The following is a 19,021-nucleotide window of genomic DNA, read 5'->3' on the forward strand; positions in this document are numbered from 1 at the left end:
TCCCTCTGCTCTCTCCCCCCTCTCTCTCCCCTCCCTCTGCTCTCTCCCCCCCTCTCTCTCCCCTCCCTCTCTGCTCTCTCCCCCCTCTCTCTCCCCTCCCTCTCTGCTCTCACCCCGCTCTCTCTCCCCTCCCTCTCTGCTCTCTCTCCCCTCTCTCTCCCCCCTCTCCACTCTCTCTCCCCTCTCTCTCCCCCCCTCCACTCTCTCTCCCCTCTCCCCTCCTTCTCCGCTCTCTCTCCCCTCTCCCCTCCCTCTCTGCTCTCTCCCCCTCTCTCTCCCCCTCCCTCTCTGCTCTCTCCCCCCTTCTCTCTCCCCTCCCTCTCTGCTCTCTCCCCCCTCTCTCTCCCCTCCCTCTCTGCTCTCTCTCCCCTCTCTCTCCCCCCTCTCCACTCTCTCTCCCCCTCTCCCCTCCTTCTCCGCTCTCTCTCCCCTCTCCCCTCCCTCTCTGCTCTCTCCCCCCTCTCTCTCCCCTCCCTCTCTGCTCTCTCTCCCCCTCTCTCCCTCTCCACTCTCTCCACTTTGCCTCTCTCCCCTCCCTCTCTGCTCTCTCCCCCTTCTCTCTCCCCTCCTTCTCCGCTCTCTCTCCCTCTCCCCTCCCTCTCTGCTCTCTCCCCCCTCTCTCTCCCCTCCCTCTCTGCTCTCTCTCCCCCTCTCCCTCTCCACTCTCTCCACTTTGCCTCTCTCCCCCCTCCCTCTCCACTCTCTCCACCGCCTCTCTCTCCCCTCTCTCTCCACTCTCTCCACTTCGCCTCTCTCCCCTCTCTCTCCACTCTCTCCACTTCGCCTCTCTCCCCTCTCTCTCCACTCTCTCCACTTCGCCTCTCTCCCCTCTCTCTCCCCTCCCTCTCCGCACTCTCCCCCCTCTCCCTCTCTCTCTGCCCTCCCTCTCGCTCTCTCCCCCCCCTCTCTCTCCCTCTCTCTCTCCCCTCCCTCTCCGCCACCCCACAGGAAGCATGGGGCCCTTCCTTCGAGCCCGGCCCACGCGCTGTGGTGCCACGTCAGGCCAGGCCCCGGCGCCAGGGGATCGGGGCAGCCTCAGACGCAGCATCAGCGAGGCCAACCTCAGCGAGAGGCGCCGGGTGCGTCGTAAAAACGTCAAGAGCATGATGGTGCTGCAAGCGGGACGGGCAGACTGGGGGGCAAGAGGAGGAGGAGGTGGGGCCGGCAGAGGCACCAAATGAGGCACCAGGCACTCTCAGCACGGAGGAATATGTCCAGAGTCTGGTTCGGCCTCCAAGACGTACCCCGTTCTTTATCCTTCTTCAGGGCTACACCGAGAAGCAGGTGAGAAAAACATATCCCGACAGTCCCTCCACACCGTCCCATCACACACTCCCTCCACACCGTCCCATCACACACTCCCTCCACACCGTCCCATCACACACTCCCTCCACACCGTCCCATCACACACTCCCTCTACACCGTCCCATCACACACTCCCTCTACACCGTCCCATCACACACTCCCTCCACACCGTCCATCACACACTCCCTCTACACCGTCCCATCACACACTCCCTCCACACCGTCCCCATCACACACTCCCCTCCACACCGTCCCATCACACACTCCCTCCACACCGTCCCATCACACATCCCTCCACACCGTCCCATCACACACTCCCTCTACACCGTCCCATCACACACTCCCTCCACACCGTCCCATCACACACTCCCTCCACACCGTCCCATCACACACTCCCTCCACACCGTCCCATCACACACTCCCTCCACACCGTCCCATCACACACTCCCTCCACACCGTCCCATCACACACTCCCTCCACACCGTCCCATCACACACTCCCTCTACACCGTCCCATTCACACAGTCCCTCTACACCGTCCCATCACACACTCCCTCTACACCGTCCCATCACACAGTCCCTCTACACCGTCCCATCACACAGTCCCACCACACACCGTCCCATCACACACTCCCTCCACACCGTCCCATCACACACTCCCTCTACACCGTCCCATCACACAGTCCCCTCTACACCGTCCCATCACTCACTCCCTCCACACCGTCCCATCACACACTCCCTCTACACCGTCCCATCACACAGTCCCTCTACACCGTCCCATCACACACTCCCTCTACACCGTCCCATCACACACTCCCTCCTCACCGTCCCATCACACACTCCCGGGGTCAGACACAGAGAGAATCTACCTCCACACCGTCCCATCACACACTCCCTCCACACCGTCCCATCACACACTCCCGGGGTCAGACACAGAGTGAATCTACCTCCCACACCGTCCCATCACACACTCCCTCTACACCGTCCCATCACACAGTCCCTCTACACCGTCCCATCACACAGTCCCTCTACACCGTCCCATCACACACTCCCGGGGTCAGAACAGAGTGAATCTCCTCTACACCGTCCCATCACACAGTCCCCTCCACACCGTCCCATCACACACTCCCTCCACACCGTCCCATCACACACTCCCTCTACACCGTCCCATCACACACTCCCTCTACACCGTCCCATCACACACTCCCTCCACACCGTCCCATCACACACTCCCTCTACACCGTCCCATCACACACTCCCTCCACACCGTCCCATCACACACTCCCTCTACACCGTCCCGTCCCATCACACAGTCCCTCTACACCGTCCCATCACACAGTCCCTCCACACCATCCCATCACACACTCCCTCCACACCGTCCCATCACACACTCCCTCTACACCGTCCCATCACACACTCCCTCTACACCGTCCCATCACACAGTCCCTCTACACCGTCCCATCACACACTCCCTCTACACCGTCCCATCACACAGTCCCTCTACACCGTCCCATCACACACTCCCTCTACACCGTCCCATCACACACTCCCTCCACACCGTCCCATCACACACTCCCTCTACACCATCCCATCACACACTCCCTCCACACCGTCCCATCACACACTCCCTCTACACCGTCCCATCACACAGTCCCTCTACACCGTCCCATCACACAGTCCCTCTACACCGTCCCATCACACACTCCCTCCACACCGTCCCATCACACACTCCCTCCACACCGTCCCATCACACACTCCCTCTACACCGTCCCATCACACAGTCCCTCTACACCGTCCCATCACACACTCCCTCTACACCGTCCCATCACACACTCCCTCCACACCGTCCCATCACACACTCCCTCTACACCGTCCCATCACACACTCCCTCTACACCGTCCCATCACACACTCCCGGGGTCAGAAACAGAGTGAATCTCCCTCCACACCGTCCCATCACACACTCCCTCCACACCATCCCATCACACACTCCCTCCACACCGTCCCATCACACACTCCCTCCACACTGTCTCATCACACACTCCCGGGGACAGACACAGAGTGAATCTCCCTCCACACCGTCCCATCACACACTCCCGGGGTCAGAAACAGAGTGAATCTCCCTCCACACCGTCCCATCACACACTCCCTCCACACCGTCCCATCACACACTCCCTCTACACCGTCCCATCACACACTCCCGGGGTCAGAAACAGAGTGAATCTCCCTCCACACCGTCCCATCACACACTCCCTCCACACCGTCCCATCACACACTCCCTCTACACCGTCCCATCACACACTCCCGGGGTCAGACACAGAGTGAATCGCCCTCCACACCGTCCCATCACACACTCCCGGGGTCAGACACAGAGTGAATCTCCCTCCACACCGTCCCATCACACACTCCCTCTACACCGTCCCATCACACACTCCCGGGGTCAGAAACAGAGTGAATCTCCCTCCACACCGTCCCATCACACACGCCCGGGGTCAGAAACAGAGTGACTCTCGCTCCACAGCGTCCCATCACACACTCCCTCCACACCGTCCCATCACACACTCCCTCTACACCGTCCCATCACACACTCCCGGGGTCAGAAACAGAGTGAATCTCCCTCCACACCGTCCCATCACACACTCCCGGGGTCAGAAACAGAGTGAATCTCGCTCCACAGCGTCCCATCACACACTCCCGGGGTCAGACACAGAGTGAATCTCCCTCCACACCATCCCATCACACACTCCCGGGGTCAGACACAGAGTGACTCTCCCTCCACACCGTCCCGTCACACACTCCCGAGGTCAGACACAGAGTGAATCTCGCTCCACAGCGTCCCATCACACACTCCCGGGGTCAGAAACAGAGTGAATCTCCCTCCACACCGTCCCATCACACACTCCCAGGGTCAGACAGAGAGTGAATCTCCCTCCACACCATCCCATCACACACTCCCGGGGTCAGAAACAGAGTGAATCTCCCTCCACACCGTCCCATCACACACTCCCGGGGTCAGAAACAGAGTGAATCTCCCTCCACACCATCCCATCACACACTCCCAGGGTCAGACAGAGAGTGAATCTCCCTCCACACCATCCCATCACACACTCCCGGGGTCAGAAACTGAGTGAATCTCCCTCCACACCATCCCATCACACACTCCCGGGGTCAGAAACAGAGTGAATCTCCCTCCACACCGTCCCATCACACACTCCCGGGGTCAGACAGAGTGTGAATCTCCCTCCACACCGTCCCATCACACACTCCCGGGGTCAGACAGAGTGTGAATCTCCCTCCACACCGTCCCATCACACACTCCCGGAGTCAGACACAGAGTGAATATCCCTCCACACCGTCCCATCATACACTCCCAGGGTCAGACATAGAGTGAATCTCCCTCCACATCGTCGCATCACAAACTCCCGGGGTCAGACACAGAGTGAATCTCCCTCCACACCGTCCCATCACACACTCCCGGGGTCAGACACAGAGTGAATGTACCTCCACACCGTCCCATCACGCAATCCCGGGGTCAGATACAGAGTGAATCTCCCTCCACACCGTCCCATCACAGACTCACGGGGTCAGACACAGAGTGAATCTCCCTCCACACCGTCCCATCACACACTCCTGGGGTCAGACACAGAGTGAATCTCCCTCCCCACAGTCCCATCGCACACTCCCGGGGTCAGACACAGAGTGAATCTCCCTCCCCACAGTCCCATCACACACTCCTGGGGTCAGACACAGAGTGAATCTCCCTCCCCACAGTCCCATCGCACACTCCCGGGGTCAGACACAGAGTGAATCTCCCTCCCCACAGTCCCATCACACACTCCCGGGGTCAGACACAGAGTGAATGTACCTCCACACTGTCCCATCACACACTCCCGGGGTCAGACACAGAGTGAATCTCCCTCCACACCGTCCCATCACACTCTCCCGGGGTCAGACACAGAGTGAATCTCCCTCCACACCATCCCATCACACACTCCTGGGGTCAGACTACATTCAAAACCTGACTGAGAATTTTGAGATTTCATGTTTTCTTGTCATGATACAATACTGAATCTTCTTTTTTCACCATCCCTTCCCTCTCCTGTCCGCTGCTCCCTGACCCCTCCCCTCTCCCTCTTTCCACCACCCTCTTCCTCCTTCTCTCTCCACTTTCTTCACCCTCTTGCCCTCTCCTCTCCCATTTTCACCTTGCACCCCTCTCCCTCCACTTTCCCTCCTTCCCTTCCTTTCCCCTCTCTGATTCCTCAGGACTTCCTCATCTACCCGATGCCTGGCAAGACCCACACCTTCGGCCAGGCTCCCTCGTCCCCCTCCTCCTCCCCTTTACCCTCCTCCTCCTCCTCCTCTTCCCAGTCTCCTCCACCCCCCATTGCTGACACCCCCCTCAACTCCCCTGACCTCCTGCCCCTCCACTGCCGTGTGCGGCTGTCAGCGGAACCTGGCCACCCCTCACCCTCCCAATCCCCGGCCCGAGTCCGGCCCTACCACCGAGCCCTGGTCACTCTTAATGGTCTGCCGCTGTCCTCAGAGGCTCCGCTACGGCCAGGCGACCTCCTGGGCCTTGGTCAGCACGTCCTGCTGATGTACAGGGACCCAAGGCAGCCAGGAACACCCGCTCTCCCTGCCTGGCTGCCGGAGCCCAGCCGGAGCACGCCTGGCCTGCCGTCCCCCGCTTTTTCCTGCCACCTCTGCGGCCGCTCCCTCCGCGATGACGCGGAGGCCCTCGCAGCTTACCTCGGTAGCCGGGAGCCCGTGCTGAGGTACCGGTCCGACGACCCGGAGGAGGAGAAGCTTCTGCTGGAGGAGATTGTGACCCGGGCTGTGTTTCCATCCGAGGAGAAGGAGGAGGCTGAGCCCCAGGAGGCCTCGTTTCCTGAGCTGGACGGGGCCTACAGTCTGGCCCCGGCCTACCTCTTCGCCCTCTGCATCCAGCACACAACCGACACCCTCGGACCCCGCGGGATGCCCGGCTTGCTCCTTCGGATTGCAGGCCTCGTCAAGAAGGTCACCTGGGTGAGCATCTGGGAGAGGGCAGGTGAGGCAGGGCCTGAGGCAGACCCAGGGCAACGCCCCATCCAGACTCCCCATAAATGGTCAGACGCACTGGGGGAATGGAGAGTGCAGCGGGGAAGTTTGCAATTAGTTAAAACATGCATACTTGGGTGGATCCCATCAGTCATCTTGGTATCAGGAATTGATTTATTCACTTATTATTGTCATGCATACGAAATTATGGAGTCATAGAAAAGTACAGCACAGAAATAGGTTCTTCGGCCCATCTAGTCTGTGACCGTCCATTTAATCTGCCTTCCCCCATTGACCTGCACCATATTCAGAGCTCCCCATGCCCCACCATCCATGTACCTCTCCAATCTTCTCTTACACGTTGAAATCGAGCTTGCATGCAGCATGTGCTGGCAGCTCGTTCCACATTCTCACCACCCTTTGAGTGAAGAAGTTTCCCCTCATGTTCCCCTTAAATATTTCACCTTTCACCCTTAACCCATGACCTCTGGTTGTCGTCCCACCCAACCTCAGTGGAAAAAGCTTTCTTGCCTTTGCACTACCTGTACCCCTGATAATTTTGAAAACCTCTATCAAATCTCCCTTCAATTTTCTGCGTTCCAAGGAACACAGTCCGAACCTATTCAACCTTTTTTGTAACTCAGGCCCTCCCAACCCGGCAACATCCTTGTAAACCTTCTCTGCACTCTCTCAACCTTATTTACATCTTTCCTGTAGGTAGGTGACCCAAACTGCACACAATACTCACCAACATCTTTTACAACTTAAACATAACATCATTGATACACATCGGTACCAATGACGTAGGAAGAAAGAGTGAGGAGGGCCTGAAAAGTGAGTATAGAGAGCTTATTAAAAAGCAGGACCTCGAGGGTGGTGATCTCCGGATTGCTGCCTGTGCCACGAGCCAGTGAGGGTAAGAGTAGGTTGCTCCGGAGGATGAACACGTGGCCGAGGAACTGGTGCAGGGGCCAGGGTTTCAGATTCCAGGATCGTTGGGACCTGTATAAGAGATGTTCCAGGGTTCCAATGTTTCAGACGTGATAGAGGCAGAGGGATGAAGGGTGGGGGTTGGGGGGTGGCTTTGCTTGTCAGGGAAAATATTACAGCAGTGCTTCGGCAGGACAGATTAGAGGGCTTGTCTACCGAGGCCAGATGGGTGGAGCTGAGAAACAGGAAAGGTATGACCACATTAATGGGGTTGTATTATAGACCGCCCAATAGTCAGTGAGAATTGGAGGAGCAAATCTGCAGAGAGATAACAGACAACTCAGGGGACAGGAAGTTGTGATTGTAGGGGATTTTAATTTTCCACTCATTGATTGGGACTCCCATACTGTTAAAGATCTAGACAGGTAAGAGTTTGTAAAATGTGTTCAGGAAAGTTTTCTAAATTAATATATAGGGATACTGACTGGAGAGATTGCAATATTAGATCTCCTATTAGGAAACGAGTTAGGGCAGGTGACGGAAGTGTGTGTAGGGGAACACTTTGGTTCCAGTGAGCAAAACACCATTAGTTTCAACTTGATCATGGATAAAGATAGACCTGGTCCTCGGGTTGAGGTTCTAAACTGGAAAAAGGCCAAATTTGAAGAAATGAGAAAGGATCTAAAAAGCGTGGATTGGGGCAGGTTGTTCTCTGGAAAGGATGTCGTTGGTAAGTGGGAGGTCTTCAAAGGAGAAATTTTGAGAGTGCAGAGTTTGTATGTTCCTGTCAGGATTAAAGGCAAAGTGAATGAGAATAAGGAACCTTGGTTCTCAAGGGATATTGGAACTCTGATAAAGAAGAAGAGAGAGATGTATGACATGTATAGGCAACAGGGAGCAAATAAGGTGCTTGTGGAGTATAAAAAGTGCAAGACATACTTGAGAAAGAAATCAGGAGGGCTAAAAGAAGACATGAGGTTGCTTTGGCAGTCAGGGTGAAGAGCTTCTACAGGTATATTAAGAGCAAAAGGATTGTAAGGGATAAAATTGGTCCTCTTGAAGATCAGAGAGGTCTGCAATGTATGGAACCAAAAGAAATGGGGGAGATCTTAAAAGTTTTTTTTGCGTCTGAATTTACTAAGGAAACTGGCATGGAGTCAATGGAAGTAGTGAGGTCATGGAACCTGTACAGATTGAAGAGGAGGAGGTGCTTGAGGTAAATCACAGTTGATAAATCCCCAGGACCTGACAGGGTATTCCCTCAGACCTTGAAGGAGACTAGTGTTGAAATTGCAGGGGCCCTGGCAGATATATTTAATATGTCGGTATCTACGGGTGAGGTGCCGGAGGATTGGAGGATAGTTCATGCAGTTCCGTTGTTTAAAAAAGGCTCTAAAAGTAATCCGGAAAATTATAGGCTGGTAAGTTTGACATCGGTAGTAGGCAAATTATTGGAAGGAGTACTAAGAGATAGGATCTACAAGTATTTAGATAGACAGGGACAACAAGGATAGCAAGCGTCAACATGGCTTTGTGTATGGTGGGTCATGTTTAACCAATCTATTAGAGTTTTTCAAGGAGGTTACCAGGAAAGTGGATGAAGGGAAGGCAGTGGATGTTGTCTACATGGAATTCAGTAAGGCCTTTGACAAGGTCCCGCATGGGCGGTTAGTTAGGAAGATTCAGTCGCGAGGTATACATGGAGAGGTACTAAATTGGATTAGACATTGGCTCAATGGGGAAGTCAGAGTGTGGTAGTGGAGGATTGCTTCTTTGAGTGGAGGCCTGTGACTAGTGGTGTGCCACAGGGATCAGTGCTGGGTCCATTGTTATTTGTCATCTATATCAATGATCTGGATGATAATATGGTAAATTGGATCAGCAAATTTGCTGATGTTACAAAGATTGGAGGTGTAGTGGACAGTGAGGAAGGTTTTCAAAGCTTGCAGAGGGATTTGGACCAGCTGGAAAAATGGGCTGAAAAATGGCAGATGGAGTTTAATGCGGACAAGTGTGAGGTATTGCACTTTGGAAGGAAAAACCAAGGTAGAACATACAAGGTAAATGGTAGGACACTGAGGAGTGCAGTAGAACAGAAGGATCTGGGAGTACAGATACAAAATTCCCTAAAAGTGGCGTCACAAGTAGATAGGGTCGTGAAGAGAGCTTTTGGTACATTGGCCTTTATAAATCAAAGTATTGAGTATAAGAGTTGGAATGTTATGGTGAGGTTGTATAAGACATTGGTGAGACCGAATTTGGAGTATTGTGTGCAGTTTTTGACACCTAATTACAGGAAGGATATTAATAAGGTTGAAAGAGTGCAGAGAAGGTTTACAAGGATGTTGCTGGGACTTGAAAAACTGAGTTACAGAGAAAGGTTGAATAGGTTAGGACTTTATTTTTAATTGGCACACATACCGAGGTGTGGGGATGGGTACATGAAGGTACTAGTATCAGTAGTTAGTGTTGGTAGCTAGTTTATTATTGTTTATTATTAATATAATTAATTTATCTTGTCCCAAGTACCAAGAGACAGTGACAATCTTGTGTAACCAACTGCTCATACAGATCAGATCATTACATGGTTCATCGAGGTAGAACAAGGGAAAACAGTAACAGAATGCAGAATGAAGTGTTACAGTTACAGAGAAAGACAACAAGGTGCAAGAGTCACGACGAGGTAGATCGTGAGGGCAAGAGTCCGTCTTATCGTACTGGGGACCGTTCAATAGTCTGATAACAGCGGGGTAGAAGCTGTCTTATCGTACTGGTGGACCGTTCAATAGTCTGATAACAGCGGGGTAGAAGCTGTCTTATCGTACTGGTGGACCGTTCAATAGTCTGATAACAGCGGGGTAGAAGCTGTCTTATCGTACTGGGAACCGTTCAATAGTCTGATAACAGCGGGGTAGAAGCTGTCTTATCGTACTGGGGGACCGTTCAATAGTCTGATAACAGCGGGTAGAAGCTGTCTTATCGTACTGGGGGACCGTTCAATAGTCTGATAACAGCGGGGTAGAAGCTGTCTTATCGTACTGGGGACCGTTCAATAGTCTGATAACAGCGGGGTAGAAGCTGTCTTATCGTACTGGGGACCGTTCAATAGTCTGATAACAGCGGGTAGAAGCTGTCTTATCGTACTGGGGACCGTTCAATAGTCTGATAACAGCGGGGTAGAAGCTGTCTTATCGTACTGGGGACCGTTCAATAGTCTGATAACAGCGGGGTAGAAGCTGTCTTATCGTACTGGGGACCGTTCAATAGTCTGATAACAGCGGGGTAGAAGCTGTCTTATCGTACTGGGGACCGTTCAATAGTCTGATAACAGCGGGTTAGAAGCTGTCTTATCGTACTGGGGGACCGTTCAATAGTCTGATAATAGCGGAGTAGAAGCCGTCCTCGAGCCTGGTGGGACCGTTCAATACTCTGATAACAGCGGGGTATAAGCTGTCTTATCGTACTGGGGGACCGTTCAATAGTCTGATAACAGCGGGGTAGAAGCTGTCTTATCGTACTGGGGGACCGTTCAATAGTCTGATAACAGCGGGGTAGAAGCTGTCTTATCGTACTGGGGGACCGTTCAATAGTCTGATAATAGCGGAGTAGAAGCCGTCCTCGAGCCTGGTGGGACCGTTCAATACTCTGATAACAGCGGGGTAGAAGCTGTCTTATCGTACTGGGGGACCGTTCAATAGTCTGATAACAGCGGGGTAGAAGCTGTCTTATCGTACTGGGGGACCATTCAATAGTCTGATAACAGCGGGGTATAAGCTGTCTTATCGTACTGGGGGTCCGTTCAATAGTCCGATAACAGTGGATTAATCATAGGGAACAAAGACATGGCAGACCAGTTGAATAACTACTTTGGTTCTGTCTTCACTAAGGAGGACATAAATAATCTTCCGGAAATAGTAAGGGACCGAGGGTCTCGTGAGGTGGAGGAACTGAGGGAAATACATGTTAGTAGGGAAGTGGTGTTAGGTAAATTGAAGGGATTAAAGGCAGATAAATCCCTAGGGCCAGATGGTCTGCATCCCAGAGTGCTTAAGGAAGTAGCCCAAGAAATAGTGGATGCATTAGTGATAATTTTTCAAAACTCCTTGGATTCTGGATTAGTCCCTGAGGATTGGAGGGTGGCTAATGTAACCCCACTTTTTAAAAAAGGAGGGAGAGAGAAACTAGGGAATTATAGACCGTTTAGTCTGACGTCGGTGGTGGGGAAAATGCTAGACCCGGTTATCAAAGATGTGATAACAGTACATTTGGAAAGAGGTGAAATCATCGGACAAAGTCAGCATGGATTTATGAAAGGAAAATCATGTCTGATGAATCTTATAGAATTTTTTGAAGATGTAACTAGTAGAGTGGATAGGGGAGAGCCAGTGGATGTGGTATATTTAGATTTTCAAAAGGCTTTTGACAAGGTCCCACACAGGAGATTAGTGTGCAAACTTAAAGCACACGGTATTTGGGGTATGGTATTGATGTGGATAGAGAATTGGTTGGCAGACAGGAAGCAAAGAGTGGGAGTAAACGGGACCTTTTCAGAATGGCAGGCAGTGACTAGTGGGGTACCACAAGGCTCAGTGCTGGGACCCCAGTTGTTTACAATATATATTAATGATTTAGATGAGGGAATTAAATGCAGCATCTCAAAGTTTGCGGATGACACAAAGCTGGGCGGCGGTGTTAGCTGTGAGGAGGATGCTAAGAGGATGCAGGGTGACTTGGATAGGTTAGGTGAGTGGGCAAATTCATGGCAGATGCAATTTAATGTGGATAAATGTGAGGTTATCCACTTTGGTTGCAAGAACAGGAAAACAGATTATTATCTGAACAGTGGCCGATTAGGAAAAGGGGAGATGCATCGAGACCTGGGTGTCATTGTACACCAATCATTGAAGGTGGGCATGCAGGTCCAGCAGGCGGTGAAAAAGGCAAATGGTATGTTGGCATTCATAGCAAAAGGATTTGAGTACAGGAGCAGGGAGGTTCTACTGCAGTTGTACAAGGCCTTGGTGACAACACACCTAGAGTATTGTGTGCAGTTTTGGTCCTCAAATCTGAGGAAAGACATTCTTGCCATAGAGGGAGTACAAAGAAGGTTCACCAGATTGATTCCTGGGATGGCAGGACTTTCATACGAAGAAAGACTGGATCGACTAGGCTTATACTCACTGGAATTTAGAAGATTAAGGGGGGATCTTATTGAAACGTATAAAATTCTAAAGGGATTGGACAGGCTAGATGCAGGCAGATTGTTTCCGATGTTGGGGAAGTCTAGAACGAGGGGTCACAGTTTAAGGATAAAGGGGAAGCCTTTTAGGACCAAGATGAGGAAAAACTTCTTCACACAGAGAGTGGTGAATCTGTGGAATTCTCTACCGGTTGAGGCTGGTTCATTGGCTATATTTAAGAGGAAGTTAGATATGGCGCTTGTAGCTAAAGGGATCGGGGGGGGGGGGGTATGGAGAGAAAGCAGGTTCAGGGTTCTGAGTTGGATGATCTGCCATGATCATACTGAATGGCGGTGCAGGCTCAAAGGGCCGAATGGCCTACTCCTGCATATGTTTCTATGTTTCTAGGTTCCAGAAGATGGGCTGCTCTGTGAGGTTCCTCCAAGGTCGGTCTAACTCCTGCCCCATAACCCTCCATTTTTCTACCATCCACGTGCCCTATCTCAGCGTCTCTTCGATACCCCTAATGTGTCTGCCTCCACCACCACCCCCAGCAGAGTGTTCTACATACCCTCCGTGTAAAATAATCTGACACCCCCACCCATGCTTTTCTCCAATCTCCTTAAGATTATGCACCCTTGTATTAGCTATTTCTGCCCTGGGAAAAAGTCTGTGTCTGTCCACTCAGTCTAATCCTCTTATCTTCTATCATCACCTTTCATTCTCCTTCACTCCAAAGAAAATAACCCTAACTCGCTCAACCTATCCTTAAATCCTGGAAATTCTCCTCTGCACCCTCTCTAAAGCTCCCACACCCTTCCTGTATGAGGCGACCGGAACTGAGCCTCATTCCAAGTCTGGTCTAACCAGAGTTTTACAACATTACCTCACAGCTCTTGAGCTCAGCTAACGAAGGCCAACAGACCATACGCATTCTTAATCACCACATCAACTTTGATGAATCTATGTACCCCACGATCCCTCTGTTCCTTCACACTGTAAAGAATCCTGCTGTTAACCCTGTACTCTGCCTTCATAAGATCAGAAGACATATGAGCTGATTCGGACCATCAGTTCTGCAGAGATAAATTCCAATGAGACGGGGAAAGGACGGTAGGGTACAGGAACTGTAGCGTACAAAGGCTACTGTAAATCAAGTCAAAAAGAGAAGAGTCTATGAAAGGTTCAAAAAACTAGGTTAATGATAGACATCTAGAAGATTATAAGGCTAGCAGGAAAGGGCTTAAAAATTGAACCTGGTCGGGTGTCAGGTCTCAGTGGGAGAGCATTTTGGAGACAGTGATCACAATTCTATCTCCTTTGCCATAGCATTGGAAAGCGATAGGAACAGACAAGTTAGGAAAATGTTTAATGTGAGTGAGGGGAAATATGAGGCTGTCAGGCAGGAACTTGGAACAGATTGGGAACAGATGTTCTCAGGGAAATGTACGGAAAGAGTGTGGCAAATGTTCAGGGGATATTTGTGTGGCGTCTGCATAGGTACGTTCCAATGAGACAGGGAAAGGACGGTAGGCTACAGGAACCGTGGTGTACAAAGGCTGTTGTAAACCTTGTCAAGAAGAAAAGAAAAGCTTACAAAAGGTTCAAAAACTAGATAATAGAGATCTAGAAGATTATAAGGCTAGCAAGAAAGACCTTAAGAAGGAAATTAGGAGAGCCAGAAGGGGCCATGAGAAGGCCTTGGCAGACAGAGTTAAGGAAAACCCCAAGGTATTCTACAAGTATGTGAAGATCAAGAGGTTAAGATGTAAGAGAATAGGACAACTCAAGTGTGACAGTGGAAGTGGAACCGGAGGAGATAGCAGAGGTACTTAATGAATACTTTGCTTCAGTATTCACTACAGAAAAATGGTAAAAGGTACAGAGGAGATGGTAGGGATGATTTACAGTGGACTGAAAAGCTTGAGCATGTAGATATTAACAAGGAGCTTTTGGAAAGCATCAAGTTGGATAAGTCACCGGGACCAGATGAGATATACCCCAGGCTACTGTGGGAGGTGAGGAAGGAGATTGCTGAGCCTCTGGCAATGACCTTTGCATCATCAATGGGAATGGGAGAGGTTCCGGAGGATTGGAGGGTTGCAGATGTTGTTCCCTTATTCAAGAAAGGGAGTAGAGATAGCCCAGGAAATTGAAAGATCCTGACAGGCAGGATTTATGAGCATTTGGAGAGACAAAATATGATTAGGAATAGTCAGCATGGCTTTGTGAAAGGTAGGTCATGCCTTGCGAGCTTTATTGAATTTTTTTGAGGATGTGACTAAACACATTGATGAGGGAAGAGCAGTAGATGTAGTGTATATGGATTTCAGCAAGGCATTTGGTAAGGTACCTCATGCCAGGCTTATTGAGACGGGTCATATTCTGCATGGAGGTCGGTCACCAGTGGTGTGTCTCAGGGATCTGTTCTGGGACCCTTACTCTTTGTGATTTTTTATAAATGACCTGGATGAGGAAGTAGAGGGATGGGTTGGTAAATTTGATGATTTCACAAATGTCGGGGGTGTTGTGGATAGTGTGGAGGGCTGTCAGAGGTTACAGTGGGACATTGATAGGATGCAAAACTGGGCTGAGAAGTGGCAGATGGAGTTCAACCCAGATAAGTGTGATGTGGTTCACTTTGGTAGGTCAAACATGATGGCAGAATACAGTATTAATGGTAAGATTCTTGGCAGTGTGGAGGATCAGAGGGATCTTGGGGTCCGAGTCTATAGGACACTCAAAGCAGCTGCGCAGATTGACTCTGTGGTTAAGAAGGCATACGGTGTATTGGCCTTCAACAATCGTGGAATTCAGTTTAGGAGCCGGGAGGTAATGTTGCAGCTATATAGGACCCTGGTCAGACCTCACTTGGAGTACTGTGCTCAGTTCTGGTCACCTCACTACAGGAAGGATGTGGAAACCATAGAGAGGGTGCAGAGGAGATTTACAAGGATGTTGCCTGGATTGGGGAGCATGCCTTATGAGAATAGGTTGAGTGAAGTCGGACTTTTCTCCTTGGAGTGACAGAGGATGAGAGGTGACCTGATAGAGGTGTACAGGGTGATGAGAGGCATTGATTGTGTGGATAGTCAGAGGCTTCTTCCCAGGGCTGAAATGGTTGCCACAAGAGGGGCACAGGTTTAAGGTGCTGGGGAGTAGGTACAGAGGAGATGTCAGGGGTAAGTTTTTTACACAGAGAGTGGTGAGTGTGTGGACGGCTGCTGGCGATGGTGGTGGAGACAGATACGATAGGGTGTTTTAAGAGACTCCTGGACAGGTACATGGAGCTTAGAAAAATAGAGGGCTATAGGTAACCCTCGGTAATTTCTCAGGAAGGGACATGTTTGGCACAGCTTTGTGGGCCGAAGAGCCTGTATAGGTTTTCTATGTTTCTAATTCTGTTCCCCCATTCCATCATGGCTGATTTATTATCCCACTCAACCTCATTCTCCTGCCTTCTCCCCGTAACCTTTGATATCCTGACTAATCAAGAACCTATCAACCTCCACTTTAAATATACTCAATGACTTGGTCTCCACAGCCGTCTGTGGCTATGAATTCCACAGATTCACCACCCTCTGGCTAAAGAAATTCCTCCTCATCTCTGAAAGAGATTAGCATCCCTCTATTCTGAGGCGGTGCCCTCTGATTCGGGACTGCCCCACCACAGGGAACATCCACTCTGTCTGGGTCAGTCAATATCCAATAGCTTCACTGAGATCCTAATTTTTCTGCACTTCAGCATCTTCAAACACTCCCCGTATGTTAACCCTTTCATTCCCAGTGAGTCTGGGCTCAGCATCTTCAAACACTCCCCATAAGTTAACCCTTTCATTCCCAGTGAGTCTGGGCTCAGCATCTTCAAACACTCCCCATAAGTTAACCCTTTCATTCCCAGTGAGTCTGGGCTCAGCATCTTCAAACACTCCCCATAAGTTAACCCTTTCATTCCCAGTGAGTCTGGGCTCAGCATCTTCAAACACTCCCCGTAAGTTAACCCTTTCATTCCCAGTGAGTCTGGGCTCAGCATCTTCAAACACTCCCCATAAGTTAACCCTTTCATTCCCAGTGAGTCTGGGCTCAGCATCTTCAAACACTCCCCGTATGTTAACCCTTTCATTCCCAGTGAGTCTGGGCTCAGCATCTTCAAACACTCCCCGTATGTTAACCCTTTCATTCCCAGTGAGTCTGGGCTCAGCATCTTCAAACACTCCCCATAAGTTAACCCTTTCATTCCCAGTGAGTCTGGGCTCAGCATCTTCAAACACTCCCCATAAGTTAACCCTTTCATTCCCAGTGAGTCTGGGCTCAGCATCTTCAAACACTCCCCATAAGTTAACCCTTTCATTCCCAGTGAGTCTGGGCTCAGCATCTTCAAACACTCCCCGTAAGTTAACCCTTTCATTCCCAGTGAGTCTGGGCTCAGCATCTTCAAACACTCCCCGTAAGTTAACCCTTTCATTCCCAGTGAGTCTGGGCTCAGCATCTTCAAACACTCCCCATAAGTTAACCCTTTCATTCCCAGTGAGTCTGGGCTCAGCATCTTCAAACACTCCCCATAAGTTAACCCTTTCATTCCCAGTGAGTCTGGGCTCAGCATCTTCAAACACTCCCCGTATGTTAACCCTTTCATTCCCAGTGAGTCTGGGCTCAGCATCTTCAAACACTCCCCATAAGTTAACCCTTTCATTCCCAGTGAGTCTGGGCTCAGCATCTTCAAACACTCCCCGTATGTTAACCCTTTCATTCCCAGTGAGTCTGGGCTCAGCATCTTCAAACACTCCCCATAAGTTAACCCTTTCATTCCCAGTGAGTCTGGGCTCAGCATCTTCAAACACTCCCCATAAGTTAACCCTTTCATTCCCAGTGAGTCTGGGCTCAGCATCTTCAAACACTCCCCATAAGTTAACCCTTTCATTCCCAGTGAGTCTGGGCTCAGCATCTTCAAACACTCCCCGTAAGTTAACCCTTTCATTCCCAGTGAGTCTGGGCTCAGCATCTTCAAACACTCCCCATAAGTTAACCCTTTCATTCCCAGTGAGTCTGGGCTCAGCATCTTCAAACACTCCCCGTATGTTAACCCTTTCATTCCCAGTGAGTCTGGGCTCAGCATCTTCAAACACTCCCCGTATGTTAACCCTTTCATTCCCAGTGAGTCTGGGCTCAGCATCTTCAAACACTCCCCATAAGTTAACCCTTTCATTCCCAGTGAGTCTGGGCTCAGCATCTTCAAACACTCCCCATAAGTTAACCCTTTCATTCCCAGTGAGTCTGGGCTCAGCATCTTCAAACACTCCCCATAAGTTAACCCTTTCATTCCCAGTGAGTCTGGGCTCAGCATCTTCAAACACTCCCCGTAAGTTAACCCTTTCATTCCCAGTGAGTCTGGGCTCAGCATCTTCAAACACTCCCCGTAAGTTAACCCTTTCATTCCCAGTGAGTCTGGGCTCAGCATCTTCAAACACTCCCCATAAGTTAACCCTTTCATTCCCAGTGAGTCTGGGCTCAGCATCTTCAAACACTCCCCATAAGTTAACCCTTTCATTCCCAGTGAGTCTGGGCTCAGCATCTTCAAACACTCCCCATAAGTTAACCCTTTCATTCCCAGTGAGTCTGGGCTCAGCATCTTCAAACACTCCCCATAAGTTAACCCTTTCATTCCCAGTGAGTCTGGGCTCAGCATCTTCAAACACTCCCCATAAGTTAACCCTTTCATTCCCAGTGAGTCTGGGCTCAGCATCTTCAAACACTCCCCGTAAGTTAACCCTTTCATTCCCAGTGAGTCTGGGCTCAGCATCTTCAAACACTCCCCATAAGTTAACCCTTTCATTCCCAGTGAGTCTGGGCTCAGCATCTTCAAACACTCCCCGTATGTTAACCCTTTCATTCCCAGTGAGTCTGGGCTCAGCATCTTCAAACACTCCCCGTATGTTAACCCTTTCATTCCCAGTGAGTCTGGGCTCAGCATCTTCAAACACTCCCCATAAGTTAACCCTTTCATTCCCAGTGAGTCTGGGCTCAGCATCTTCAAACACTCCCCATAAGTTAACCCTTTCATTCCCAGTGAGTCTGGGCTCAGCATCTTCAAACACTCCCCATAAGTTAACCCTTTCATTCCCAGTGAGTCTGGGCTCAGCTTCAAACACTCCCCATAAGTTAACCCTTTCATTCCCAGTGAGTCTGGGCTCAGCATCTTCAAACACTCCCCGTATGTTAACCCTTTCATTCCCAGTGAGTCTGGGCTCAGCATCTTCAAACACTCCCCATAAGTTAACCCTTTCATTCCCAGTGAGTCTGGGCTCAGCATCTTCAAACACTCCCCGTATGTTAACCCTTTCATTCCCAGTGAGTCTGGGCTCAGCATCTTCAAACACTCCCCGTAAGTTAACCCTTTCATTCCCAGTGAGTCTGGGCTCAGCATCTTCAAACACTCCCCATAAGTTAACCCTTTCATTCCCAGTGAGTCTGGGCTCAGCATCTTCAAACACTCCCCATAAGTTAACCCTTTCATTCCCAGTGAGTCTGGGCTCAGCATCTTCAAACACTCCCCGTATGTTAACCCT

General features: G+C 50.6%; 1 protein-coding gene across 1 annotated transcript in view; it reads left to right on the forward strand.

Annotated features, from left to right (window-relative positions):
* The first annotated feature begins 953 nt into the window (after positions 1-953).
* The window catches only part of LOC132386255 (ras-interacting protein 1-like), a 29,037-nt gene continuing 10,969 nt past the window's right edge, over positions 954-19,021 (forward strand). The window contains 3 exon segments of the mRNA XM_059958531.1: positions 954-1,127; positions 1,129-1,284; positions 5,569-6,333. Coding sequence (XP_059814514.1) covers positions 954-1,127; positions 1,129-1,284; positions 5,569-6,333 — 1,095 coding nt within the window.

Source organism: Hypanus sabinus, unplaced genomic scaffold (assembly GCF_030144855.1).
Source record: "Hypanus sabinus isolate sHypSab1 unplaced genomic scaffold, sHypSab1.hap1 scaffold_1073, whole genome shotgun sequence".
Taxonomy (NCBI): domain Eukaryota; kingdom Metazoa; phylum Chordata; class Chondrichthyes; order Myliobatiformes; family Dasyatidae; genus Hypanus; species Hypanus sabinus.